The sequence below is a fragment of the Anomalospiza imberbis genome, chromosome 6 (assembly GCF_031753505.1).
Source record: "Anomalospiza imberbis isolate Cuckoo-Finch-1a 21T00152 chromosome 6, ASM3175350v1, whole genome shotgun sequence".
NCBI classification, from domain to species: domain Eukaryota; kingdom Metazoa; phylum Chordata; class Aves; order Passeriformes; family Viduidae; genus Anomalospiza; species Anomalospiza imberbis.
Window position 1 is genome coordinate 55,778,797 of NC_089686.1, and position 24,880 is coordinate 55,803,676.

General features: G+C 64.7%; 4 protein-coding genes across 6 annotated transcripts; 2 read left to right on the forward strand and 2 right to left on the reverse strand.

Moving 5' to 3' along the window:
• The first annotated feature begins 804 nt into the window (after positions 1-804).
• Positions 805-3,179, forward strand: LRRC55 (leucine rich repeat containing 55). Its single transcript, XM_068194489.1, has 3 exons — positions 805-1,228; positions 1,730-2,538; positions 2,618-3,179. Exons 2-3 carry the CDS (start codon positions 1,929-1,931, stop codon positions 2,851-2,853), a joined length of 846 nt encoding a protein of 281 aa, XP_068050590.1. The 5' UTR covers positions 805-1,228; positions 1,730-1,928; the 3' UTR covers positions 2,854-3,179.
• Positions 1,951-23,567, forward strand: SSRP1 (structure specific recognition protein 1). 2 transcript variants are annotated; one of them, XM_068194476.1, is made up of 17 exons: positions 1,951-1,967; positions 17,512-17,670; positions 17,879-18,064; positions 18,241-18,346; positions 18,814-19,004; positions 19,072-19,302; positions 19,391-19,494; positions 19,603-19,731; positions 19,888-20,109; positions 20,193-20,265; positions 20,670-20,808; positions 20,895-20,940; positions 21,437-21,560; positions 21,928-22,098; positions 22,340-22,431; positions 22,858-23,038; positions 23,295-23,567. In XM_068194476.1, the coding sequence occupies exons 2-17, from the start codon at positions 17,617-17,619 to the stop codon at positions 23,361-23,363; spliced, it is 2,118 nt and encodes a 705-aa protein (XP_068050577.1). In that variant the 5' UTR covers positions 1,951-1,967; positions 17,512-17,616; the 3' UTR covers positions 23,364-23,567. The 2 variants fall into 2 exon arrangements, with proteins under 2 accessions (XP_068050577.1, XP_068050578.1); XM_068194477.1 differs by lacking the exon at positions 1,951-1,967 and adding an exon at positions 17,003-17,019.
• Positions 7,768-9,217, reverse strand: APLNR (apelin receptor). Its single transcript, XM_068194988.1, has one exon. It carries the CDS (start codon positions 9,131-9,133, stop codon positions 8,018-8,020), a length of 1,116 nt encoding a protein of 371 aa, XP_068051089.1. The 5' UTR covers positions 9,134-9,217; the 3' UTR covers positions 7,768-8,017.
• Positions 11,879-16,202, reverse strand: P2RX3 (purinergic receptor P2X 3). 2 transcript variants are annotated; one of them, XM_068194990.1, is made up of 12 exons: positions 15,939-16,202; positions 14,977-15,112; positions 14,805-14,876; positions 14,667-14,733; positions 13,988-14,081; positions 13,830-13,907; positions 13,493-13,634; positions 12,859-12,989; positions 12,678-12,762; positions 12,536-12,601; positions 12,283-12,360; positions 11,879-12,176 (listed from the first exon to the last, which is right to left on the reverse strand). In XM_068194990.1, the coding sequence occupies exons 1-12, from the start codon at positions 16,076-16,078 to the stop codon at positions 12,063-12,065; spliced, it is 1,203 nt and encodes a 400-aa protein (XP_068051091.1). In that variant the 5' UTR covers positions 16,079-16,202; the 3' UTR covers positions 11,879-12,062. The 2 variants fall into 2 exon arrangements, with proteins under 2 accessions (XP_068051091.1, XP_068051090.1); XM_068194989.1 differs by having other exon boundaries at positions 12,678-12,771; positions 15,939-16,198.
• Positions 23,568-24,880: the final 1,313 nt, after the last annotated feature.

Consider the following 24,880-nt stretch of genomic DNA (forward strand, 5'->3'; position numbering starts at 1 on the left):
GTGCTGCCGCTGGCTCTGCTGAGCTCCCGGAGCCCGCTGGGAGCCCGGGCCTCGCGCTCCAGGAGCTCCCAGGAGCTTGCCAGGAGCCGGGAGCAGTGCTGGTTAATGCCACCCCAGGAGAGGCGGCTGTGCCGTCTGTCTGCCAGCTCCGCACCAGGGAGGATCCATCCCATGGGATGTGGGGAGCAAAAGGCCCCCCAGCACTAGCATCGGGCTGCCACTGCCAGCTGGAAAAAGGAGCAGCTCCATGAAATCAGCAGGAGAGAATTAAGCAGGGATCCCCTAGACGTGGGCGGGCTGGATGTGGAAGTGCCTCCTTCCTAGAAATGCTGGGGCCATGGTGTTGCAGCATTCCCAAAGCAAACCGTGGGCATCCCTGTGACCCTAAAGGGTAATTCTCAGGTGGGAGGGGCCAGCTGGCTGACCCCACTGTGTCCCTCCAAACGGAGAGGGAAAGGGAATGTTGCAGCTTGCGTGAAGCAAAATAATCCTTGTCAACCCGAGGCATTTTCCAGCGCTGTGAGCACAGCAGAAGCCCAGGAGGGTGACAGTGCCCCTTGAATCCCAGCAGACCCTTTGGATCCTAGAGCTCCCCTTGGATCCCGGCTGCCTCGTTTCTCCCCTCTGCCACCACGTCATCTGTTTCTGTTTTCAGTGCCTGGGAACCCCTGATTCACCCCATCCCACGAGGATGCTTCCTGGGGCTGGGAGAGTGTGGGAGGGCTGGGGATCGGGGCAGAGGAGCAGGATGGAGCCCTCTTCCTGCTCCATCCCTGCCGGGTGCCTGGGCCATGCGGGTCCCCTGGCCTGGGCAGGGGGTCCCTGAGGCGGGGGCACCTCCGCCCGCCGCTGTCTCCCCGGCTCGGCGGCTCCGCATCCCGCTCTCCTGTTGCTCAGAGATGTGGAGGCAGTTGCTAAGAGACACCGACACGTCAGTATCTGGCCCTAAGGAAAAAAAGAGGAGAAAAAAAAAAAAAAGAGACAGAGAAAGAGAGAGACAAGGGAGGACGAGGAGGAGGAGGGGAGGAAGGAGGTGGGGAAAGACCTGCTCCCATCGCCGGGCTCGCAGCAGCCTTGGCCGCCGCTGCCGAAGCCCAGCTCCCGACTTGGCGGCCTCTGGGGTGTGGCCGGCCACCGGGGAACCCCCATCACCGTCGGAGCCCCCCACATCGCCACTCAGGACCCCCACATCACCACAGGGAGCCAGGCCCTGCTCCTTCCCTGGCCAGTGAGTACCCCAGGGCAGCCCGGCCTCACCGAAGGGGCTCGGGGATGGGGAGTGACCGGGGTAAGGTGGGCCGGTGGGAGGGGATGGAGCTGGGGGGTGCGGGCGAGGGAGGATGGAGCAGACACGGTCAGGTGGTGGGGGGCGAGGGCAGGCCAGGGGGGACCCCGGTGGGTGCTGGGAATGGGGATCTTCCCCCGGGGAGAGGCGGGGAGGGTGTCCCTGGCACCGGGCTCAGCTCGTGGTGGCGGGGGCTGGCGGGGGGCCGTGGAGCAGCACCTCTGCTCTGCCCACCACCAGCCAAGATGGGCTGGCCAAGGTCAGCAGGACTGGGGGGGCCCTTTTCTTTCTGGAATCCCCGGGGGATGCTTGGAGGAGTGACCCTGGCCGGGGGGCACGGCGAGGGTGTGGGTGCCCCAGAGGCCACCCCGGGCCGCAACAGCTGCGGCCCCCCCGGCGGGGCGAGCGGCCGGCACGGCTTCCCCCCTCTCCGCTTCCTCGCAGGCAGCTGGTGACGGCCCGACGCCGGCCCCGCCGGTGCCCCCGGAGGGGTTGGCGTTGCCCCCCGGATGCCGCCGGGATGCCGGGAACGTCGCTGTGACCGCCGCGAGCCCGGCCCCGCGGCCGGCCGCCGGCAGCCCTCGGCGTGAGCGGGCGGGCGGGATGGCCCCCGGCGCCCCGTGAGGGCCGCGGCCACGAGGCCATGCTGCTGGGCCCCTGGCTGCTGGCGGCGGCGGCGGCGGTGGCGGCGGCGGGCGCGGGCTGCCCGGTGCTGTGCAGCTGCCGCGGGCAGGCGGTGGACTGCAGCGGGCAGCGGCTTTTCTCCGTGCCCCCCGAGCTGCCGCTGGACACCGGCAACCTGAGCCTGGCCCACAACCGCATCGCCAGCATCCCGCCAGGCTACCTGGGCTGCTACGGGCAGCTGCGCGCCCTCGACCTGCGCAACAACTCGCTGGCGGCGCTGCCGGCCGGGCTGTTCCGCGGCGCCCGGCGCCTGGCGCACCTGGACCTGAGCTACAACAACTTCAGCCTGGTGCCCGCAGACATGTTCCGCGAGGCCAGCGCGCTGCTGCGCCTCGACCTCAGCCACAACCCGGGGCTGCGCCGCGTCCACCCCCAGGCCTTCCGCGGCCTGGCCCAGCTGCGCGAGCTGGACCTCAGCTACGGCGGCCTGGCCGCCCTCAGCCTCGACGCCCTGGAGGGGCTGCCCGGCCTCGTGGGGCTGCGCCTGGGGGGCAACCCCTGGCTCTGCGGCTGCGCCATGGAGCCGCTCCTCAAGTGGCTGCGGGGGCGCATCCAGCGCTGCTCCTCGGGTAGGTGTCGCCGGGACCCCCGCGCCCCGTCCCGCGTGGGGGCCGGCGGCCGGGCTGACGCCGTCCCTCCGTCCCGCAGATTCGCAGCAGGCGGAGTGCTGGGCTCCCCCCGAGGTGGCGGGGGCCCCGCTGCTGTCGCTGACGGAGGAGAGCTTCCAGGCCTGCCACCTCACGCTGACCCTCGACGACTATCTCTTCATCGCCTTCGTCGGCTTCGTCGTCTCCATCGCCTCGGTGGCCACCAACTTCCTGCTGGGCATCACGGCCAACTGCTGCCACCGCTGGAGCAAGGCCAGCGAGGACGAGGATGTTTAGGGACCGACGCTGCCACCACCGCCGATAGACCCCCGCCCCGGCCACTCCCCGGCCCGGCCGCCCCCGCGGGGACACCAGACTGTGCCTTGTCCGCGTCCCCTCCCACCGCCCCCCGTGCCGGGGTGGCCCTCGAGATGCCGGGGACACCAGGGGACAGCCCTGCTTCCTTTTGCCCCAAACTGGGGAGTTTTTGCGCTCCCCATCACCATGAGCTTGGACCCCTTCCTGTGCTGTTCCCACTGCCCAGGACTGGTTGAGGCAGCAATTTGGGAATCCCCTGGGAACCCCCCCTCCTCTGCCTGGGAGAGACAGAGGAAAAAGTGTGTGTGCCCCACTCTCTTGGGGGCATCGAGGAAATCCTGGCTTTCAGCCCCAAAGCAGCACCGCTGGAGCCCCCCAAATCCTGCACCTACTCTCCAGCCTCCCCAAAAATCCAGGGGGCAGGAAGCATTGCTGACACCCAGCTTGTCACCACCGTTCCAGGGCATGCCTGCACCTTGCTGGTGACATCGGGATGTGCTGGAACAGCACCAGGACCACTGAGCCTGGCAGTGGGACGGGCTGTGACATCTCCAGGGGATGGGATCTCCCAAGGATGGCACCTTCCACAGATTGCATCTCCCAGGGATGACATCTGCCTCCTCTTTGGGGCCAACCCGGGCACCAGCATTGCCCACCCTGGGGGAGGTTTGGGAGGTGGAAGGAGCTCTACAAAAGGGCAAAAAAAGAAAAAAATAGCAAAAAGCAGAAAGCCAACGACCCTCTGTCCAGCTGGGATGGCCATGTCCCGAGTGCCTGTGTCAGCTGTCCCTGGTGTCTGCGTCACCCTGTCACTGTGGGAGCACATGAGGTGGGGAGTGGGGCTGGGGGCTTGGGGCTGGGGTCACCTGGGGACTGTTTTGTCCCTTCTCCTGTCCCCCATCAGGCTGAGTGCATGGGGAGGGGGGTTTGGTTTAACCCCAGCCCACCCCAAAAGGGCTCCAGCTGCATCCCAGCCCCAGCACTGCCCCTGGGAAAGGGAACTTGGCCTCTGCCTTCTCTCTTTTGTCTGGGGTTTTATTATTTTCCTTTCAGTGAGTTCAAGAAGCCCCCCGGTCCACACCCCCTGCACCCCCCACAACTCCTGCACCCCTGGACTAGCCACATGGGCATGGAGCATCCTCCTGCATCCCACCAGCTCCTTCCTCTGCCTCACTTCACCCTCTTCTTTTTGTATTTATATTTATGTTTTATTTTCCTTCTCTTTTGTTTCTCCTTGTCTTTTGATTTTGTTGTTTCTCTATTCCTTTCCTTTCCTTTCCTTTCCTTTCCTTTCCTTTCCTTTCCTTTCCTTTCCTTTCCTTTCCTTTCCTTTCCTTTCCTTTCCTTTCCTTTCCTTTCCTTTCCTTTCCTTTCCTTTCCTTTCCTTGTTTATCTTTTCTTTTCTTTCTTTTCTTTTCTTTTCTTTTCTTTTCTTTTCTTTTCTTTTCTTTTCTTTTCTTTTCTCTTTTCTTTTCTTTTCTTTTCTTTTCTTTTCTTTTCTTTTCTTTTCTTTTCTTTTCTTTTCTTTTCTTTTTCTTTCCTCTCCTTTCCTCTTCTTTCCTCTTCTTTCCTCTTTGTTCCTTTATTTTCCTTTCTTTTTTCTCTCTTCTCCCCCAACCCCGCTCTTTGTACGTTTTGTAACCGCGGGTTTTGTACCACGGGGCACTTTTTCAGCGCCAAACCTCGACAATAAAGAGTGTCAGCGCAGCCGGGGCCGGGACACGCGTGTGGGGGGGACACGTGTGTGTGACAGGGACATGCGTGTGGGGGGACACTGTGTGTGTGACAGGGACATGTGTGCGACAGACCCCCGCGTGCGTGCGGCGGGCACAGGCAGCGTCCCACAGCCTGCAGAAGGCATCAGCCCTGCTCTTCCCTCCAGCGCTTCCTGTTATTCCTCCGGCAGCATCTCCCGGTCCCGGCGGGGCCCAGCTGTGGCCGCCGGGTCACCTCCGAGTCCCCCCCCTCCCCGGGACCCCCTCCGGGCGGGCGGGGGCACGCGGGCCCCGTCCCGCCTGGCCGGAGCCCAGAGGTCGGGCAGCAGCTGTGCCGCGTCCGGCCGCGCCCGCGGCCCCGGGGGAGCGATGGGGGCAGCGGCCGGACAGTGGCTGCCAGCGCCCAGCCCGGTGCCCGGGGCACCCCCGAACCCTGGCATTGCCCTGCCAACCCTCTTTCCCTTCCTTCCAACACATCCATGCGTCCGTCCATCCATCCATCCATCCATCCATCCATCCATCCATCCATCCTTCCACATAATACAATCCCACCTCCCATCCCAAACCTCCCCCACCCACCAAAACTGGCCCCCCATCTTTTCCACCCCTTTTCCTCTCTCTGTCCTCCCCCTCTGTCCCCTCCTCAGTCCCGCAGGGTCACACAGGGCCCACCAGACCTTCAGGGGTTCCCTCATATTGCGGGGGGAAGGGGGGGGGGGTTGGAGCGGCCCCCTAAGGGGTGTCGGATGGGCCACCCAGGACTTGGCACGGTGGGGGCACACCGAGGCAGGGACCCTCCCGTAATGCCACCACTGGCAGCCACTGCTCCACCCTACAGTGACAAAAGTTTCTGAGCCCTGGGTGTGGTGCCAAAGCTTTCCCGCGGCTTTGGCAAATCCGAGTTTTCCCGGCACAAACGGGAGCTGCAGCCCCCCTACCCACGCGGTCTCCCCCCTCTCCGTTTGCTTTGGGGCGGGAGGTGTGAAGGAGCCCGAGCTGGGCTGTAAACACGGAGGTCACTTCAAAGGGGACGCCCGGGGACATCCTTAGCACCACCAGATTATTTCGGCACCCCCGGGCGGGATGCGAGGGGAGGAGGGAGGTCGGGGGGTGGGAGGGGTGAACATCCCGTTTGTCAGCTTGGAAAAGCGGGGGGGGGGGGGGGAGGGCGGGGGGGAGAGCTGCGGGGGGCAGGAGAGGCTGTCCCCATCCTTGCCCCAGTTCCTATCCCTGGTGCGTCCATCCTCCCCGGAGCCCATTTTTACTCCCTGCGCAAAATAATCTCTGTTTTCTCAGTGTCACATTCCTGCAACCACGGTTTGGGGAACCCTGGCTGTGCCCCCGGCCCTGCAGCGTCCCCAAGGCATCGTATTTTGGGGTTTGAGGGCCCCCAAGCTCCGTGAGGATCACAGCCACCCCCCCTCCCCAGCCATCCTTTCCAAGGATGCTCCCCATCCCCCCCGTGCCTGCTGTCCCCCTCTATCTTCCCTCCTCATCTTCCCCAGGCACTCTCAGGAAGGCAACACCTTCCTTATCTTCTTCCGACGGGTGGTCCGGCCCTGCTGCCCCTCACCCCCAGCTCCGGCCTTGTTATTTTCTGGAGTGTCCCTGCATTTCTCCCCAGAGACTCCTCAACCAAACATTTCCCTCCTGGAAGGGAAAGGGAAATCTCCAAGACGCGGATAGAAAGTCGGCAGCTCCGTCTCCGCTGGCCGGGCGCCTGCAGCCATTTCCGCGCCCGGATGGGGGGGAAGCAGCAAAGCCGACACCCCCACAGTGCTGGGGTGTTTGGGGGTGGTGGAGGGATGGAGGGAGAGAGGGAGGGATGAAGAGAGGGAGGGAAAGGAGGATGGTGGGATGGAGGGATGGGCAAAGGGAGGGAGAGAAGAGAAAAGTCGTAGAATCATCAAGGTTGGAAGACACCTTTATGATCAAGTCCAACCATCCAACCCAGCAATGCTCCTGTAACCCCAAAACCGTTAACCCATGGATGGATGGATGGGTGGATGGATGGATGGGTGGGTGGATGGATGGATGGAGGAGGGGACTGTTGGACTGATGGATGGGCAGCTGGATTGACAGATGGATGAGAGATATCCAGGGGTGTCTCCAGGCTGAGGGAGCCTGGACGGCACTGGAATGTAAACACACTTTGGGACGCATCCCTGGATGCAACATTCCCACTCCTTCAGCTCCCCCAGCCCTTAGACCAAACTAGATCCATCTGTAAACTCCCCAAAACCCTCAAGGAGGCTCCCACCCCTCCAGCTGGGGGGATTGTGCAGTCCCCAGCCCCGTGGCCACCCCCTCCGTTCCCTCTCTCTGGACAAAGGACTGTCCCCACACGGGGAGACGGCAGGCGGTGGCCCCCAAACACGGTGGGGGCCGGCAGGAAGGCGGAGGCAGCTCCCCCGACGGGAAGCATCCCAAGGAACCCAGTAATGATCCCGCATCCTTTCCAAGAGAGAACAAAGGCTGAGGAGATAGCATAGTTCATCACCGATGTAAATAATGTAAATAGCAAATAGGGGGAAGATTTATTTTGAGCAGAGCCTCAGGAAGCGGCGGGGGCTGGGCTGGGGGGGAAATGGGACAGGAGCCATTTGGTGGCTCATCCAAATCCTGGTTGGGGTGAGCCAGGGTCCTGCCCAGTGCCCAAACCTCCCATCAACACCCAGGGGTTCCTGTGTCCCTCTTCATACCCTGGGGGTCCCGTGTCCCCATCTGCACCCGAGGGGTCCCCATCGTTCAGGTTTGGGTGTTTCACAGCACCAGGTCCCGTTTGCACGCCCAGGTGAGTCACTCGTGGCTCGTCCCAGCCTCAGATAAGGAAAAAAGCCCCAAAATGGGATTTGGTGGGACAGTGCTGCTGCCTGATACAATCACAGCTGGGGGGCTGGGGCGGGCAGGTGCCCACCCCACGGGGTCAAACACCCTCATCCCGGTGCTGCAATGCCCCGAAGGTTTGGGATGGAGGTTTTCCTGCATTTCCCAAAGTGTTGCTGAGGAAGAGACCAGGAGAATCCATCCCAGGGAGAGACACCCCATAGTGCACACACACACCGCCACGCACTGCACCCTCACTCCAGACACCCTAAAAGCCAGCCGTACCCCCACCCCTCCATCCTCCCTTCTACCACATTCCCCCAGCCCCCCGAGGGAACTGCGCACACCCTGCTCCTTTTTTAACCAAAATTCATTTATTTGTCACAAAACACAAAGCCCTAGGGGTGCCGGGGGGGGGGGGGGCGCCCTCGCTTCAGGCCCCCAGGGGCTCCTCCACGGCTGTGACTCAGTTTCCCCTTCCTGCGATCAGGGCTTTTCAGCGGGGATCCCCAAAGCAAGCCAGGCTTTGGGGCGAGGCGGAGGTGGGGGTGTCTCCCCGAGTAGACCAGCTCGGGGGGCGCCGGGGGCGGTCGGGGAGGGGTTCAGGAGCGGAAGAGCGTCTCCTGGGTGGCGGGGTCCAGCTTGCCCCCCGGGCCGGGGCCCCCCTTGCCAGCGGGGGGGTGGCTGTGCCCCGAGGAGTAGCTGGCGGAGCGCTCGGGGCCGGGGCCGGGGGTCCGGCAGCAGAGGAGGGCGGCGCAGGCGTGGCGGAAGCGGGGGTCGAAGAAGGCGTAGAGGAAGGGGTTGAGGCAGCTGTTGATGTAGGCGATGCCGGTGCAGTAGGGATGGAGGTTGTTGAGGAAGGTGTGGAGAGCGCAGGACCAGGGCAGCACCTCCAGGTCCATCAGCACGTAGAGGGTCTTGACCAGGTGGAAGGGCAGCCAGCAGCCCCCGAAGGCGGCCACCAGCACCGTGATGATGGTGAGGAGGCGTTTGCGCTTGCGGGGCCCCTCGGCCCGCTCCCGGCGGAAGTGAGTGGCCACGGTGCGAGCGATGAAGAAGTAGCAGGTCAGCATCACGGCGAAGGGGGCCACGAAGCCCAGGGCGGTGGAGGAGAGCCCCAGCCCCACCTCCCAGGCGCCCTCCGTCCCCTGCGCCGCCAGGTCCCCGTAGTCCATGTAGCAGGTGATCTTGGTGTCCCCGCCGAGGGCGGCCGCCCGCCGCAGCACCAGGGCGGGCAGGGCCAGCAGCGCGGCCAGCAGCCACAGCACCACGGTGGCCACCAGCCCGCTGACCCGCGAGCGCAGCTTGGCGGTGGCCAGCGGCCGGACGATGGCCAGGTAGCGGTCGAAGCTGAGGCCGGTCAGGCAGAAGACGCTGGCGTACATGTTGACGAACACCAGGTAGCTGCTGACCTTGCAGGCGGCCGTGCCGAAGGGCCAGTGGTAGCCCAGCCAGGCGTAGGCGGCCCAGAGGGGCAGGGTGACCACGAAGGTGAGGTCGGCCACGGCCAGGTTGGCGATGAAGGTGTCGGCCGAGCGCCGGCGGTCGCGGCCGCCCTTGAAGACGGTCCAGAGGACGAGCCCGTTGCCGGTGGTGCCCAGAAGGAAGACCAGCAGGTAGATGGTGGGCAGCAGGGCCAGCGAGGGGCCCCACTCCGCGTACTCGCAGTCCGTATCGTTGTCGAAGCCGTAGGTGTAGGCGTCCGTCGCCTCCTCCATCCCGGCGCTGGGCTCCGCTCCGCTCAGCTCATCCCGGGCTCACCCGCTCCTCCGGCTCCTGAGCGAATCTCACCGCGTTACCTCCCCTTCCTCCTCCTCCCCGCCCTCCTCCTGCAGAGGACGGGCAGGACAGGGCAGGAGGCAGGGCCGGGGGGGAGCCCCCGTGGGAAACTTCACAGCTCCCCCCACCTCCATCTGGCTCCTGCCCGGGGGTTTTACCGAGCTCTCACCCGCGTGTCAACGCGCCGACCCCCGAGATAACCCCGGGCTCGCCATGCCCGGCGGGTTTGGTCGCCCTCCACGGTGGCGTTCGGTGCTGGGATCCGGCTCTGGGGAGCTCAGGAACAGGGGGGCTTCAGCCAGCCTTTGGGGTTTCACCTCGGGGCGCCGCATTCAGCGTCGGGGTGTCACACATCGGGGTGTCACACATCGGGGTGTCACACATCGGGGCTGCATTTCGCACAAGTGGTGTCACATCGGGCACTTGGCAGCGGGGGGGTCGCACTTCGGGCTGGTGTCACTGGGGGCTGGGGAGCGGCGCTGCGGTGGGGGGAGGGGGCGCATTTGGCATTTTGCATTTGGCACTTGGGATTCCCCGTTTTGCTCCCAGCTTTGCCTCACTGTGCACACAGCGGTGGCTCCGGGGGGTCCCCCAGCGCCGGGGCCCCACTTTGAGCACAACGTGCCGAGGAGGTTTACACATTTACCAGAAATCCAGCGCGGGGAGGGGGGTTCTGGGACCCCCCACGCTGTAAAAAGACCATTTTAGGGCAGCAGCTGCCGCAGGACCGGCTGCTACCGGAGCTCCCGGTGTGTCCCAGCTCCGCGGGCTGCTCATGGAGCCGGACGCGGCAACGCTGAGCCAAGAGAGAACAAATTTCCCCCCACTCCACAAATAAACATTTGTGGGGGGAGGAGGGAAGCCCTCCAAGGCGGTGGGGCCGTGGTTTGGAATTGTCCCACTGGGACTGAACTCACACAGTCCCAGCTCTGAAAAGAGCCGAAGAAGGCGAGCGGGACTTTGCAGAGCGAGGTCTGAAGAGCCCCAAATCCCCCGGGACACGCCGGGGGAGCTGGGCTGGGGCTGTTTGGGGGATTAACCAGGGGATGGGCTGTGGGAAGGGGCAGGTTTAACACCCGAGTGTAGGGACGGAGGCTGGGGGGGGACACAGAGCCCCCGGGACCCCCCGCCGGCTCAGTGGGGCCCTTCTACCAGCAAAGAGGTGTAAAGGAGGGGTTGTGGGGGGAATTCAGTGGCTGAAATGGGGGGGGGCGAGAGCTCACAGGGCTCTCCAAAATGAAGCAGAGTGGTGTAGGGGGAAAGGGGCCGGAAAATGGGGGTGCAGGTTAGGGGTCCCCGGGGGCGGGGGCACAGCGGCACCAAGCCAGACACCCAGAGCTGCAGCGTCAGCCGGGAGAGCAAACCAGGGCTCAGTCAGGCTGGAGATAAGGAGCGATCCCGTATCTCAGTGCCAGGACAGCCGGCATGCGGGGAGAGAAGTATTAAACCCAGAAACTGCTCAAACTGGTGGCAGAACTGCGAGGGTGCCCAGCTCCGAGTCCAATCCCAAGCTGGAATGAAGAAGGGCTGGAACCCCGCAGTCCCCAGCGCAGACACAACTCGAGCCTTTCCGCTAATTAGCAACATTAACGGGGAAACACCAGTACTGCTAATGAGCCCCCCGGGATGGCAGCGAGGCTCCCCGGGCTGCTCCCGCCCTGGCCGGAGCCCCGTTAATGAGCAGGACCGCTAATGAGCAGTTCTATTAATGACTATTAACAACACTCCCAGCTATCTGTGTCTTAATTGGAGCACCTCACAAGTATCCATTTCCAGCCGCCACACACGAATCCGTTTCCAGTCTCTTCCCTTTCCAAAAACTCCGGGTTGAGTGTCCCGGCCACCCCCTGGCTGTACTGGAAGCGGGGATGGCTCGCCCTCGGTGCCACCCAGGGGGTCCCATTGGTCTCGGCGCCGGGGAAGGAGCCCCCCAGGCTGGGTTTGTGGTGGCCACGGGTGGTGGGTGGGTGGCCAGGGCTGGGCTGATAAGGAATCCGTGGGGCTGATAAGGAGCTCCGCTATCTGCAGCGGGGGGAGGGCAGGAGCCGCTCTCCTTGCGGGACGGGGGCTGCCCTGGGCACCAGCGAGGGGCTCCGGGACCCTCGTTCATCATTCCCAGGAATGAACCCCAGGACTTGGCACCAGCGGCTCCACTGGGAACAAGCCAGGTTCCCCACGGGCTCTGCAGGGGGATTGGGGTGGGAGCCCCCACGGGGTGGGATGAGGAGCCAGACCTCACCCCCCCACCCCGAGCGGGAAGGGCAGCGCTTGACCCTGCACGAGGAGGGATCCGGCAGCTTCCTCTGAATCCACAGAGTTGCTCACATCCGATCGAGGAAGTGACACCCCTAGGGCACAGCTCCTGTCCCTCTGTGATCCCTTCCGCGGGCTGCGCTGCGGGCACAGCGCTCCTCCTGTTGGCAGCTCCCCCGCGGTGTCCCCCGTCCCAGGGACAGCACCCTGACCCCTCTTCCCTCTGCTCCCGCGCCCCAACACTGCCCGTCGTCCCCCCAAAACCGCCCCGCACCCCTCCAAGGCTGGACACGGGTGGGTGCTGAGAGCCACGGGTTTATTGGGGGGGGGGTGCAGCCCCCGGAATGGGGTGGCAAGGACAGGGAGGTGCTGGGGGAGGGGCACCCTGGGGACAAGGGACAGGGCTGTGGCCCGTCGTATGGACACTGGGGACACTGGGATGTACTGGGACAACCCGGGGTGGGCACTGGGGACAGTCAGATGCTGATGGGGCTCATAGGGGGAGTACTGGAGACTGGGTGGGCAGTAGGAGCCCAACGGGGGTCCCGGTGAGTCCCTCACCAGGCCATGGGCTGCCCCGTGACAGGTGGGGGGGCTGCCCCATGGCTCCCGGGACTAGAGGCCGAGGGAGAAGGTGCCCGAGTCGGTGGATTGCTTGTCCCGGGAGCAGGACCCCAGCGCCCCGGAGGGACACGCTGAGGGGGTGGCGGGCGCGCCGGCCTCTGACACCTGTGGGGCAGGGGACGGGCACTGGGTGAGTCACTGCACTCAGGGGGGCCGATCGAGCCCCCTGGAGGTGTCCCCATCCCCAGGGCACCCTGGCCCCATGTCCGACCTCCTCGAACTTGCGGGCCTTGTAGTGCTCAGCGCCCTTGAGGAAGTTGAGCAGGATGATGTCACACAGCACCGTGCCCTGGGGGTGACAGTGTTGGGGTGGGGGGCCCTGCTCTGTGGAGCACCCTCAGACCCCCACAGAGCCAGACCTCTGTCACCTTGCAGCTGTGTCCCTATGCCCCGTGCCCGTGGGATTTCCCCCTTCTGCCCTGGGAGGTGTCACCACTCCGGGGCTGAGAATGTCCACAACTCACCACACCGATGGAGGTGAAAGCAGCCACCGTGTTGATGAGGGTGGGGACGATGCCAAACTTCCCGGCCTGGGGGAGCAGAGCCCTTGTTGGCCGGAGTCCCTGACCACCCTGTGACCCCTCTAGTCCCCAGCCCCACACGTACACTGCCATACACCAGGACATCAAAGCGGATCCCAAAGGCCTTAATGAGGGTGCGGCGCTCGGAGCCGTCGGGCCAGCGGTAGTATCTGGCGTGCCTGCGGGGACATGGGGACATGGGGACATGGGGACAGGAGCCATGCCAGGCAGTGCACACCCCTGTGCCGTGCGTGTCCTGGCCATACCTGAAGTTGTATCCAGGGGCGGGGGTCCGGGCCAGGCTGTCCAGGCGGGTGAAGGAGTAGCGGGGCAGGCAGCGCTCCCAGGCCCGGTCCAGGTCACACACCCACCCGATCTTGATCCCCAGCACCCCCCCCTGCCCCAGCCCTGCATCAGCACCACGGACCCTGGCCCCATGGCACCAAGTCCCCACAGCTTCACAGTTCTGCATCCCATGGCCCTATGTTCCATGTCCTATGAGCCCACATCCCACATTCCTATCTCCCCAAGCTCCACATCCCCCTGCACCCCCCGTCTCAAACCTCCCTGTCTGTACACCCCATGTCCCCATGTCACACATCCCAAACCCCATCCATGTCCCTGTGTCAAGCCCCATATCATCACTCTGTCCCATGTTCCTGTACCCCCATGTTCCAAACATCCCTCATCCCTGCATCCCATGTCCCCATGTTATGCAAGCCCATGTCCCCATCTTCCATGTCCACATCCCACCACCCCATAACCCCCTCCCAAGTCCCATGTCCCCATGTCCCACATCCTATGTCTCTGTCCTTACATCCCAGCTGCTTGTACCCCTATGTCCTCACACCCACCCCATTCTCGCCCCGTGCCTCCCGTGTCCCCTGTGTCCCCGCTCACGGTGGCAGCCAGCGCGGGGAAGTCTTGCCCAGCCAGACGTGCCACGTCCCCCAGGCGCAGGATGGGGCACAGGGGCTGCAGCTGTGGGTGGAAGCGACACCGGCCCAGCTCCGCCCCACTGCCAGGGGGTGGCAGGTTGGTCCTGGGGACACAGGGGGACACGGGGAACATGGAGGGATGTGCCATCAGGCAGCAGTCTGGGGTTCATGGACCCCCATCCCAATGTCCCTCCACCATCTTGTGCCTGTGTCCCCATGTCCCCTGTCCCCATGTCCCTGTGTTACCCCATCCCCTGTCCTCGTGTCCCCCCGTGTCCCCCCGTGTCTGTGCCTCTCACTTCTCAAAGCCAAAGAGCGGGAAGCGGATGCTGTTCTTGATGAGGAGGGTGAAGTTCTCAGCTTCCAGCATGACGGGGCTAGAGGAAAGGGGGTGACGCTGAGGACAGGCAGGGGGCATGTCCCCTGCTCCTCCCCGTGTGCCCCCGGCCCCACTTACACGTCAACGGTGTCCACCTCGGGCGGGCACCAGCCCTGGATCTCGCAGGTGCGCAGGGTCGCGTTGTAGGGGACGCAGCGCCCTGTCAGCACCCCTGGGACCCCCGGACCGCTGTCAGCACCTCTGCCAGCACCCCCGAGACCCCAGACCCCCGTCTGCACCCCTGGGACCCCCGGACCGCTGTCAGCACCTCTGCCAGCACCCCCGAGACCCCAGACCCCCGTCTGCACCCCTGGGACCCCCGGACCGCTGTCAGCACCTCTGCCAGCACCCCCGAGACCCCAGACCCCCGTCTGCACCCCTGGGACCCCCGGACCGCTATCAGCACCTCTGCCAGCACCCCCAAGACCCGAGACCCCCGTCTGCACCCCTGGGACCCCCAGACCGCTGTCAGCACCTCTGCCAGCATCCCTGAGACCCCAGACCCTCATCTGCACCCCTGGGACCCCCAGACCGCTGTCAGCACCTCTGCCAGCACCCCCGAGACCCCAGACCCCCATCTGCACCCCTGTGACCCCCGGACCCCCATTGGCACCCCTAGGAGCTGAACCCCTGGCTCCCGCATCAGAACCCCAGGGCCCCCCAGCCCCCTGAGCCCACCAAGGGTCCCTCACTCCTGGTGGTGGCTCCCCCCGGTCCCTCGGCCCCCTCAGCCCCCGTTCCCCCCGGGATCCCTCACCGTTGCTCGTGCCCGGGCTCAGCTCCCGGCAGTCCCTGTCCGCCGAGCAGTGGAACGCGGCTTCGCTCTGCGGGGCGGGGGTCAGCGGACGGGGGGCTGATCGAGGGGTCCCCCCGAGCGCCCCCTGCCCCCCCGCACCTCCGGGCACACGCCCTGCGCCTGGTCCTCGGTCCGGATCTGCTTGGTGACCACCACGAACACCGAGGTGCCCTGCGGGACGTCGCTGTCACACGACCCGTCTGGGGGGTGGGGAACTGAGGCGGGGGTGGCCCCGCGCCCCTCAGCGACCCCTCCGGTCCCCGGTCCTCACCTGGGGGGGTGTGACGTAGTCGGCCGTGTCCATCACCTGCCCCGCGTAGCGCCCCACGCCCTTCACCTTGGTGACCACGGAGGACTCGATGGCGGTGTCCCGCACCTGGTACGCTTTCTCATGGAGGAACACCCAGCTGGGACAGCACCGCGGGTGACGCTGGGGACAGCCACCCCCGGACACCACCGGCACCCCCCGGGCTCCGCCTGCCTCCCCCGGCACCCCCCGGCCCTGTCTGTGACCCCCGGCCCCCGGAGCTGTCAGCGCCAGCGGCTGCCGGTCCCCGACAGCCTCTTGTCATCCCCTCGCCAGTGGCTGCTGTCACCCCCCGGGAGCGTTCGGGACCCCAACGCGGGTCATCCCTTTCTGTCATCCCCGGGGGCCGAGCGGCTTCTCGACCCCTCGGTGTCACCCACATTGTCCCTTTCCTGTCATCCACCCGAGATGCTCTCCTGTCCCCCTTGTGTCACCCGTAACGACACCTTGCTGTCCCCGTCATGTCACCTGCGCTGCCACCCTCCTGTCACCCGCACAGGCACGCTCTCTGGCTGTGCACCTCGTGTCACCCGCACCGAAATCCTCTGTCCCGCCTTGTCAACCGGTACACTCTCCTGGCTGTCCCCATCGTGTCACCTGCTCCGGCACACCTGAACTCCCGGCACTGACACATTGTCACCCGCTCTCCCGTCCCTCCTCTGCTCCATCACCCCCTACTCCCGGCCTGGCCACCCCGTCACGCCGCGCCTCCGCCCGGTGTCCCCTCGCTGTGACCCCGCTGCCACACGCCGCCATCCCCCATCACCTTTGTCACCCCCGGGTGTCACCGGCAGCAGCAAGTGGCAGTCACGGCGCTGCCGCGGTGCCGGGAAGGGGGCTCGGGGGTGTGTCCCGGGGGGATGTCCCGGGGCGGGGTGTCCCAGGGGTGCCCGGCGGTTGTCCCGGCAGCTGCCAGGGGGGCTCACCCGACGAAGTAGGCGAGGATGAGGAGCTGGACGCCGCGGTTGACGACGCCCACCACCCAGCTCTTCACCACCACCGACTTGGTGGTCTCGTAGGAGAAGAAGTCACTCACCCAGCGGGTGCTGGGGCGCGGGAGGGACATGGGCAGCGCGGGGGGCGGCCGGAGACGGGGTTACGGGCAGGGCAAGGCAGGGCTGCGGGCAGGGCAGCGGCAGGCAGGGCTGCGGGAACGGAGGGGGATGCGGGAAGGGCAGGGCAGGGGTGCGGGCAGTGAGCGGAGATGCGGGCAGGGCAGGGCGGGCGCGGGTGCAGGCAGGAGGGGTACCGGCAGGGGCACGGGCAGGGTGCGGGTGCCGGCAGGGTGTGGGCAGCACCCGCAGGGGTGCGGGCAGCGAGGGCGGTGCGGGCGGGCGGGCGGAGGCGGGGGCAGGGCGGGGGCCGGGGGCGGGGGCACGGCCCGGGGGGACGGGAGGGGTCGTCCCCCCGTTCGTGGGGGGATGGAGGGGTGCAGGCGGGGACCTTCCCCGGGGTGCCTGTGGTGGGAGCCCCAAGCGGGGACACATTTGGGCAGCGGGGAGCCCCACACTGGGATGCAGGTTGGGGGCGCGCCCCAGACTGAAGATGCCTGGTTTGGGGGGGACCATCCCTGCAGGGGAGCAGGAGGGGGGCGCCCCGTGCGTGCGGTTTCGGGGGTGCCCCGCTCTGGGCCGCCCTATTGTCCGGTTCCAACACTTTGGGGCGACCCGGGTTTGGGGGGGGGGGGGTGTCCCCACACGAGGTGACGTCACGGGGCTCGCCCCGTGCTGGCCAATGGGGTCTCTCCCCCCTGCTCTCGATGGTTCTGGGCGGGGCAGAGCGGGGGGGCGGGGTCTCGGTGTATTTGACCCCGCCCCTTCGGTGGGCGGGGCCTCCGAGGCGCTGCGGGGCCGCCCGCGGGGAGCGCTGCACGGGCCCGCCCCGTCGCCAGGGGGCGCCAGCGCGGCCCGGCGCCATGGCGGAAGTCCGCGCCACTTCCGGCAGCGGCGGCTCCGCGCGGTTCGCGCTGCGCAGGCGGGAAAAGCGGCAGCGGCGCGGGGGGGCCGGGTGCGTTTACCGGGGGACGGGGGCTCGGGGCCGTCTGGAGGGGACCCGGAGTCAGGGCAGGCCGGGCTGGGATGGGGGAACGGGCCTGGGATGCACGTAGGCTCGGGGCGGGTGGGCAGGCCTGGGGTTGTGGGGAGGCCTGGGGGACGCTTGGGAGCTCCGGCTCGGAAGGAATTTGGGGGTGCGGTGGTGGTTTGGGGTGCGGAGAGGCCGCACCAGGGAGGGGAAGGGCAGGGGTGGGGGGATTCGACAGGTGCGATGACACAGCGGTGGCCGAGGGCCGCAGGAAGGGGCGGCCCTGGGAGCGCGGCACAGCCGGGCAAGGGGCGAGATGGGCCGGGGTCGCCCCCGGCAGCGAGTCAGGTGCCACGGCGGGAGGCAGTGCCCGGGGCTGGGGCGGGAGCGGTCTGGGGCCGTGAGGTTTGGTTTCGGGGGCGCTGGGGAGGGCCAGGAGCCTGTCGCCAGCCCGGCTCACCCGCTGTCCTCCCACAGCTGCCGTGAGGGACTCCTCTGCCGCTGACTCGGGCATGCCGGGCTGGGGGGGCTGCTGAACCCCCCTGAGCTCGTCCCCGTCCCCTCCCACACCCCGCAGCTGCCATGGCCGATACGCTGGAGTTCAACGAGATCTACCAGGAGGTGAAGGGCTCCATGGTAAGCGAGGGGACGTGGGGATGGCCCCAGGGGCACTTCCAGCGTTGGGTGTGGATGGGGGGAGCGAATGCTTTGTGATGAGGAGGGTGTGGGGGATGAAGCTGTGGCGGGTTGGTGGCGTGGGTGCCTGGAGGGCCGCACCCAACAGGGCCATGGTTCCTCCATGCTTCCGTGGGACTGAGTCCCCTCATGCCCAGCTCTCCCACAGAATGATGGGCGGCTGCGGCTGAGCCGGCAGGGCGTCATCTTCAAGAACAGCAAGACAGGGAAGGTGGACAACATCCAGGCCTCAGAGCTGGCCGAGGGCGTGTGGCGGCGCGTGGCGCTGGGGCACGGCCTCAAGCTGCTCACCAAGAACGGCCACGTCTACAAGTACGACGGGTTCCGGGAGTCGGTGAGTCCCTGTGCCCTGCTCCCGCTGCCTTGGCCCTGTCCCAGATCCAGCTGTGCTCCCTGCCAGCCCCAGAACAGCTCTGCCCCCTGCATCCCCATGGCCAGGGGCTGTGTGTCACCTGGGGCTCTGGGCACTGCTGGTTCCTGACTGTGTTGCCTCCCTCTTGCCCAACACAGGAATTTGACAAGCTCTCAGATTTCTTCAAGGCCCACTATTGCCTGGAGCTGGCTGAGAAGGATCTGTGTGTGAAGGGCTGGAACTGGGGCACAGTGAGGTTTGGAGGTGAGTTCCAGTGGCAGCCTGAGGCTGTGGGGTGGGTGTTCCCACCAGTGTGGCTGTTCTGATGCTGCAGCCATTCCCTTAGGAGCAGCGGCCTTCTAGGGATGTCCTCAGGAACAGTGAGGATATTTGCCATCTCAGGAGAGCAGGAGGGCCCTGAATTCCAGGGGGCCGTGCTTGGTGTGGAATCTGCACATGTGTGCCGTTCTTCAGGGAGCCAGGGGAGCTGGTGGATGTGCCTCCAGCTCAGGGACCAGGACACATAGGGTCAGACAGTTCCTTTTGGTGTGTTTCTGATCAGTGCCAATTTCCAGGGATGCAGCCGGAAGGGAGAAAGCCTGGAGCTTTTGGAGGGTAGGAATGCAGCGATGAGAACACAGGCACTGCTGGATTTTGGGAGAGGAGCGAGTCTGTGGCTGGAGATGGGATTTGTGGGGCACAGCTCTGAGCTGGCTGTGATGTCCCCACAGGGCAGCTGCTGTCCTTCGACATCGGGGAGCAGCCGGTGTTCGAGATCCCGCTCAGCAACGTGTCCCAGTGCACCACGGGCAAGAATGAGGTGACGCTGGAGTTCCACCAGAACGACGACGCCGAGGTCTCGCTCATGGAGGTCCGGTTCTACGTGCCCCCCACCCAGGAGGATGGCGTGGACCCCGTGGAGGTATGTGGGGCCGGCGGGAGGGTGGGGGCTGGCAGCAAGGGACTCTTTGTGACTGCTTCCCTGGCAGGCCTTCGCCCAGAACGTGCTGTCCAAGGCGGACGTGATCCAGGCCACCGGAGATGCCATCTGCATCTTCCGAGAGCTGCAGTGCCTGACGCCGCGCGGGCGCTACGACATCCGCATCTACCCCACCTTCCTGCACCTGCACGGCAAGACCTTCGACTACAAGATCCCCTACACCACCGTGCTGCGCCTCTTCCTGCTCCCGCACAAGGACCAGCGCCAGATGTTCTTTGTGGTGAGTGCGAATGGCTCAGCCCTCCCCAGGAAGGGCATTGGGGGTCGTTTGGGGGGTTTCATGTCTTCACCTCCTCTTCTCTTTCCAGATCAGCCTGGACCCCCCGATAAAGCAAGGCCAGACCCGCTACCATTTCCTGATCCTGCTCTTCTCCAAGGATGAGGACATTTCCCTGACCCTCAACATGAATGAGTGAGCTCCCCGATGCCACGCCACTTCCCAGACCCCTCACTGGATCCTGAGGGAGGTACTTACACCCCAGACCCTGTTCTCACCTCTGCCCTCCTTCCCTCCACACAGGGAGGAGGTGGAGAAGCGCTTTGAGGGGCGGCTCACCAAGAACATGTCAGGGTCCCTCTACGAGATGGTCAGTCGGGTGATGAAGGCGCTGGTGAACCGCAAGATCACCGTACCTGGAAACTTCCAGGGGTGAGTAGCTGCAGGGCCAGTCCCTCTCTTTCCACCTCATTCCTGTGGCCAGGAAGAATGGGCTCTCTGTGTGAGAGCTGGGGAGCAGGGCCTGTCTGCCAGGGCTGGGCGCGGGGAGGATGTTTGTCCCCATGGATAGCAGTGTTTGTCCTGCAGACACTCTGGAGCCCAGTGCATCACCTGCTCCTACAAGGCCAGCTCAGGGCTGCTGTACCCGCTGGAGAGGGGCTTCATCTACGTGCACAAGCCCCCCGTGCACATCCGCTTCGACGAGATCTCCTTTGTCAACTTCGCCCGCGGCACCACCACCACCCGCTCCTTCGACTTCGAGATCGAGACCAAGCAGGGCACCCAGTACACCTTCAGCAGCATCGAGAGGTGGGTGTGGGCTGTGGGGCCAGCCTGGCTGTGCCCACCGGGGCTCCCCAGCACCCCCGGCCCCACCGTGCCCTCTCCCACAGGGAGGAGTATGGGAAGCTCTTTGACTTCGTCAATGCCAAGAAGCTGAACATCAAGAACCGGGGCCTGAAGGAGGTATCAGCCGTGCGGGGCTGGGCTCGTGCCCACTGGCGCTAGCGCTGCCTTCTCCCAGAATCCAGCTGCTTTTCCCTCCTTTTTTCACCTCTCTTTTCTTTCCTTGCCCTTGTAGAGGAAAAAGGTCCGTGCGATATCCCTTCCTCTTTCTCCTCCTCCTTCTGGTGCAGGTTTCCTGTGCATGGCCGTGGTGGTCTCTGACTAACCCAGTAACCCCAGTGTGGTGTGCGAGGGTCCCCCTAACCCCCATAACTGCTCTGCCCCTCTTTCTGGGGCCCTGAGGGGGGAAGGAGGGGACATGGCCATGTCTTTCCCCTGGCCTGTGCATGCCCACGGCTGTGCTCACCCAGGGCTGTGTTCCAGAGGGGAGCACAGGGAGCAGCTCTCATCCCGCCTCTCCGCAGGGAATGAAGCAGAGCTATGATGAATATGCTGACTCTGATGAGGACCAGCACGATGCCTACTTGGAGAGGATGAAAGAGGAGGGCAAGATCCGGGAGGAGAATGCCAATGACAGCAGTGATGGCTCTGGGGAGGAGACAGGTGAGGGATGAGACTGTGAGGGTGTGCCGTGGTGCTCCAGCTCCCCATGATGATCTGTAGCACTGAGCTCTTGCTTTCTCCTCCAGATTCATCCTTCAACCCTGGGGAAGAGGATGATGATGTAGCTGAAGAGTGAGTAGAGGCCAGGCAGGGCTCTATCCAAAAGCCCCATATGAAGGTGCTGTTCTAGGGCTGTGGGAGCATTGAGAGATGCTCACAGCATGACTGGGATCACCTGGATTTGGGAATGTACAGCCCTGGGTTTGGGAATGTTGGGCAGCTGGGGCAGTTCTGGGCTCACTTCATTGTAATGGCATTAGGCAGTATGAGAAAGTTCTGGAAGGGCTCCAGGGGAGGCCTTGGCTGCACTTTTCGGGAAAGAGAACAGCTGGGAGGAGGGTTAAAGCCCCAGGCTGAGGTGAGGATGGGGTGGGAGTTGTGGTGGGAGCTTGAAGCTGAGCCCTGGCGCCATGAGAGCTCCGAATGTCCAGGAAGCAGAACACAACGAGCCATGTTCGTGGAAGGCCACTCCCCTGAGGGCTGCTAACGGGAGCAGAGCAGCTCCAGGCCGGGAAGGCTCAGGGCTGTGGTGTCTGGGGGCAGCTCTGAGGCTGGTGCCCCCGTGCAGGTTCGACAGCAACGCCTCGGCCAGTTCCTCCAGCGGTGACGGTGACAGCGACCGTGACGACAAGAAACCGGCCAAGAAGGCCAAGATCGTCAAGGACCGCAAGCCCCGCAAGAAGCAGCCGGAGGTGAGGGGCTGCTGTGGGAGCAGGACCAGCTCCTGGAGCAGGGTCAGGGAGGTCACAGCCCCGCCTGAGCTGCCTCACCTCAGCCTCTGCCGCACTCACCAGTGCCCTGGCCAGAGCTGTTGTCTGGCCTGGTGTCGCTGCCTCCAGATGGGTCCAGGCTGAGCCTCTCCCAAGGGCACGTTGTTCCCGTGCCCAATCTATCCTGGTTGTTGTCTGGCCGTTCTCCAGCAGCCTGACCCCCAGCTGTGACCCTTCAGCCCCTCTCCCAGGGCTGGATTGCTGGGGGGTACAGAGGCGAGCAGAGCCCAGTCCTGAGGTGTTGGGTGAGGGGTGCATTGGGCTTCCACGGGTGTTCTCCACTTCCCAGAGCAAGAAGGGGAAAGACCCCAACGCTCCCAAGCGCCCGATGTCGGCCTACATGCTCTGGCTGAATGCCAGCCGGGAGAAGATCAAGTCGGACCACCCTGGCATCAGCATCACCGATCTGTCCAAGAAGGCTGGGGAGCTCTGGAAGGCCATGTCCAAGGAGAAGAAGGAGGTGAGGGATGGGAGGCCCAGGACAGAGCTGGACCTGGTACAGGAGGGGAGGCTGGCTGTGGAAGACCCTTCTTTGTTCCTGGGAGCCTGGAGTTGCACAGATAGGGAGTTGGGAAAGGGTAGGGACAGCCTCGGGCTGGTGAGCTGGGTGATCAGAAGTGGGAAGAGGGTGGGGTGCAGGTGGGTGCTGGAGGATGGTGGAGGAGGAGGGGGGCCTTGCTGAGCCTGTGCTCTGGCTGCAGGAGTGGGATCGGAAGGCGGAAGATGCCAGGCGGGACTACGAGAAGGCCATGAAGGAATACAGTGTGGGCAGCAAGGCCGACAGCCACAGGGGGTGAGTGTGCTGGCAAGGGGCTGGCTATGGGTGTTCTCAGTTCAGTCAGAGAGAAAGAGAGAGGTTTCTGCCAGGCTGCACCTGGGAAACAGTTGGAAAGGAATGTAAATAATTCTCTATCTCTCTTGTTGTTCACATTGTTCATAGATATGTTCTGCTACCACGCATTATTCGGAGCACACCAATGGTGTGAGATGTTTTTACTTTAGGACCAATGAAATCAGTCTGCACGATGTTCTCTATAAATAGAGCGGTGCATTTGAAATAAATCAGCTCTCTTTTGCCTTCTGATCTTGGAGTTCTTCTGTTCCCGTCCTGCCTCAACAATGACAGGCTGGCAGGCCTTGGCCCCCCAAAATTGAGCTGTTCCTGCTGCCAGAGGGGTAATGTGGCTCCTCTCCCCTCTGCTCACCCAAACCCATGCAGGGAGAAGTCGAAGAAGAAGAAGAAGAAGCAGGAGAAGCAGGTGAAGGGGAAAGGGGACAAGAAAGGTGCCACCTCCAAGTCCTCATCCTCCAAGTCCCCAGCTAAGGGCATGAGCGACAGCTTCAAGAGCAAGGAATTCGTATCCAGTGATGAGAGCTCCTCTGCTGAGAGCAAGAAGGAGGTGGGGGTCACAACTGGGGGAGGTCCTGGTCCCCCTTCCCTGGGGAACAACTGTCTGGGAGGGTCCCAACCCCTCTTCCTTGGGGAACATCCTGGTGGTGTCTGCTGAAGAGGCTGGGTCCTTCTGGTACTTCATGTCCTTGGGGACATCCCTCGGTGTGTCCCCAAGTCAGCACCATCACTCTGTCCCCGCTGTAGTGGGGGATACTGCCCTGCCTTCATTGTCCCCTGCTGACCTGTTTGTCCCCTGCCTGCAGGACTCAGAGGACGAGGGAGCTGCCAGCCCGCCCCCCAGCTCAGAGGACTCTGCTTCCGGCTCGGATTAGCACCATCCCAGCTGGCTCCAGGCTGGATCCCAGGTCGGGAGAGGACTGGGTGGGCCAGCCCCACGGCAGGGACGCTCCGGATGGCTCCCACCCGGGAGCAGGGCCAGGTTCCCCTGTCCCCCCAGCACCCCGTGGTGGCAGGAGGTGCCAGAGGCTCCTCAGTCCCTCACATTTGTATCCCATCAGTTTATTTTTTCTAAACACTTGGGTTTCTCTCCTTTTCTTTCCTTCCCTTCCCTCGTTGTTTTTTTTTTTTTTTTTTTTGGTGTTGTTTTTTTGTATTTTGGGTCTGTTCACATGGCAACTCGGGTTGAATAAAAAAAAAACCCACTGATGGTGTTTGTGTGGGTGTGGGGCTGGCTCCCCCATCCCTCCTTCCTTCCTGCAGCCATCCGGGAGCTCATTCCCCTCCTTGAACAGCTTCCAGGGCTGACTTCACTCTCTCCCCACCCTCCATTAGCGGCCCCCAGCCCCTGCTCAGCCATCAGGGCTCCTAATTACAGCCCCTCGCTCGATCCTGATGCCATTTGGGGGTTTTTCTACCTCCCTCACGAGGGGGATGATCCGATTAAGGCCTGTTTCCCCTCCGGTGTTGATTGCAGCCGATTCCCGGTCTGGAACCAGTCCCGGGGGGACCCCATGGCTGCCTGTTCCCCCCTCCTTCCACTGCCTTTACTGGCACCGCTGGGATGGGGCTACGGGGAAGCAGGAGCCCCCCGGGCGGAGGCCGCGGCTCCGCGGTGGGCACAAGGGACCCTGGATGCCCAAATGGTGGGAGGGCTCTATTGTCACAGCAACCTCCAGCTAACCTGCCCCTCTGGCAGCGGCCCCGCGGCTGGAGCATCCCCGGGAATGGGATCATTTGCAATCGGGGGGGGGGGGCAGGGGGTGTCCGGGGGGTCCTGCTCGGCTGTTGCGGCCCCCGCGGGTGTTCGGGGACGGCTGGAGGCGTGCAGCGCGTCCCCCACCCCCACTTTGGAGGGCTCTCCGGCCGCCCCGCTCTACGGCCCGCCCGCCACGCGGCGCCGCTCTGCCCCGCCCCTTTCCGCCGTCGGGGGCGTGACCGGGGCGCTCATGAATATGCATGAGCAGCGCCGGTGGACGGTGAGTGGGGGTCTCTCTGCCGGCACGGGGCTGCAGGTAACCGGGATCCCCCCGGGTCTGTGGCGCCCGCCAGGGGACCACGCACCTTCGGCCCCGGCGGGCAACATGGGCCCGGGACCCCCGAATTGAGTGGGGGGGCTTCGTTGTCATGGGGACGGCGCTAGGCCGCGGTCGCGGCCTACTCAGCCACTCGATCGGAGGCTTCGTTGCCGTGGCAACGAGGCTAGGCCGCGCTGGCGGGGGACCCCGGGGGGCCGGACCCGCATCCCGCGGCCCCGCCGCCATCCCGGGCTGGGAAACGGGCCGGATGGTTGCCAGATGTGGGTAGTGGTGGCGGTTTCCCCGCGGAAGGCGAGAGGAGGGGGGTCTTGGGGAGGGTGGACCCCGGCGGGGCAAGAGGCAGCGAGGCGGGG

What these genes read in the sequence shown, in the direction of transcription:
- LRRC55 (XM_068194489.1), top strand. Translation starts at nt 1,929, where the DNA reads ATGCTGCTGGGCCCCTGGCTGCTGGCGGCGGCGGCGGCGGTGGCGGCG. An exon ending in CATCCAGCGCTGCTCCTCGG is followed by an intron (nt 2,539 to 2,617) that starts GTAGGTGTCGCC and finishes TCCGTCCCGCAG; the next exon opens with ATTCGCAGCAGGCGGAGTGC.
- P2RX3 (XM_068194989.1), bottom strand. Translation starts at nt 16,078, where the DNA reads ATGTCCCTCCCGCGCCCCAGCACCCGCTGGGTGAGTGACTTCTTCTCC. An exon ending in CCGCTCTTTGGCTTTGAGAA is followed by an intron (nt 13,635 to 13,829) that starts GTGAGAGGCACA and finishes CTGTGTCCCCAG; the next exon opens with GACCAACCTGCCACCCCCTG. An exon ending in CTTTCACCTCCATCGGTGTG is followed by an intron (nt 12,361 to 12,535) that starts GTGAGTTGTGGA and finishes TGTCACCCCCAG; the next exon opens with GGCACGGTGCTGTGTGACAT.
- APLNR (XM_068194988.1), bottom strand. Translation starts at nt 9,133, where the DNA reads ATGGAGGAGGCGACGGACGCCTACACCTACGGCTTCGACAACGATACG.
- SSRP1 (XM_068194476.1), top strand. Translation starts at nt 17,617, where the DNA reads ATGGCCGATACGCTGGAGTTCAACGAGATCTACCAGGAGGTGAAGGGC. An exon ending in AGAACCGGGGCCTGAAGGAG is followed by an intron (nt 20,266 to 20,669) that starts GTATCAGCCGTG and finishes GCCTCTCCGCAG; the next exon opens with GGAATGAAGCAGAGCTATGA. An exon ending in AAGGCCGACAGCCACAGGGG is followed by an intron (nt 22,432 to 22,857) that starts GTGAGTGTGCTG and finishes AAACCCATGCAG; the next exon opens with GGAGAAGTCGAAGAAGAAGA.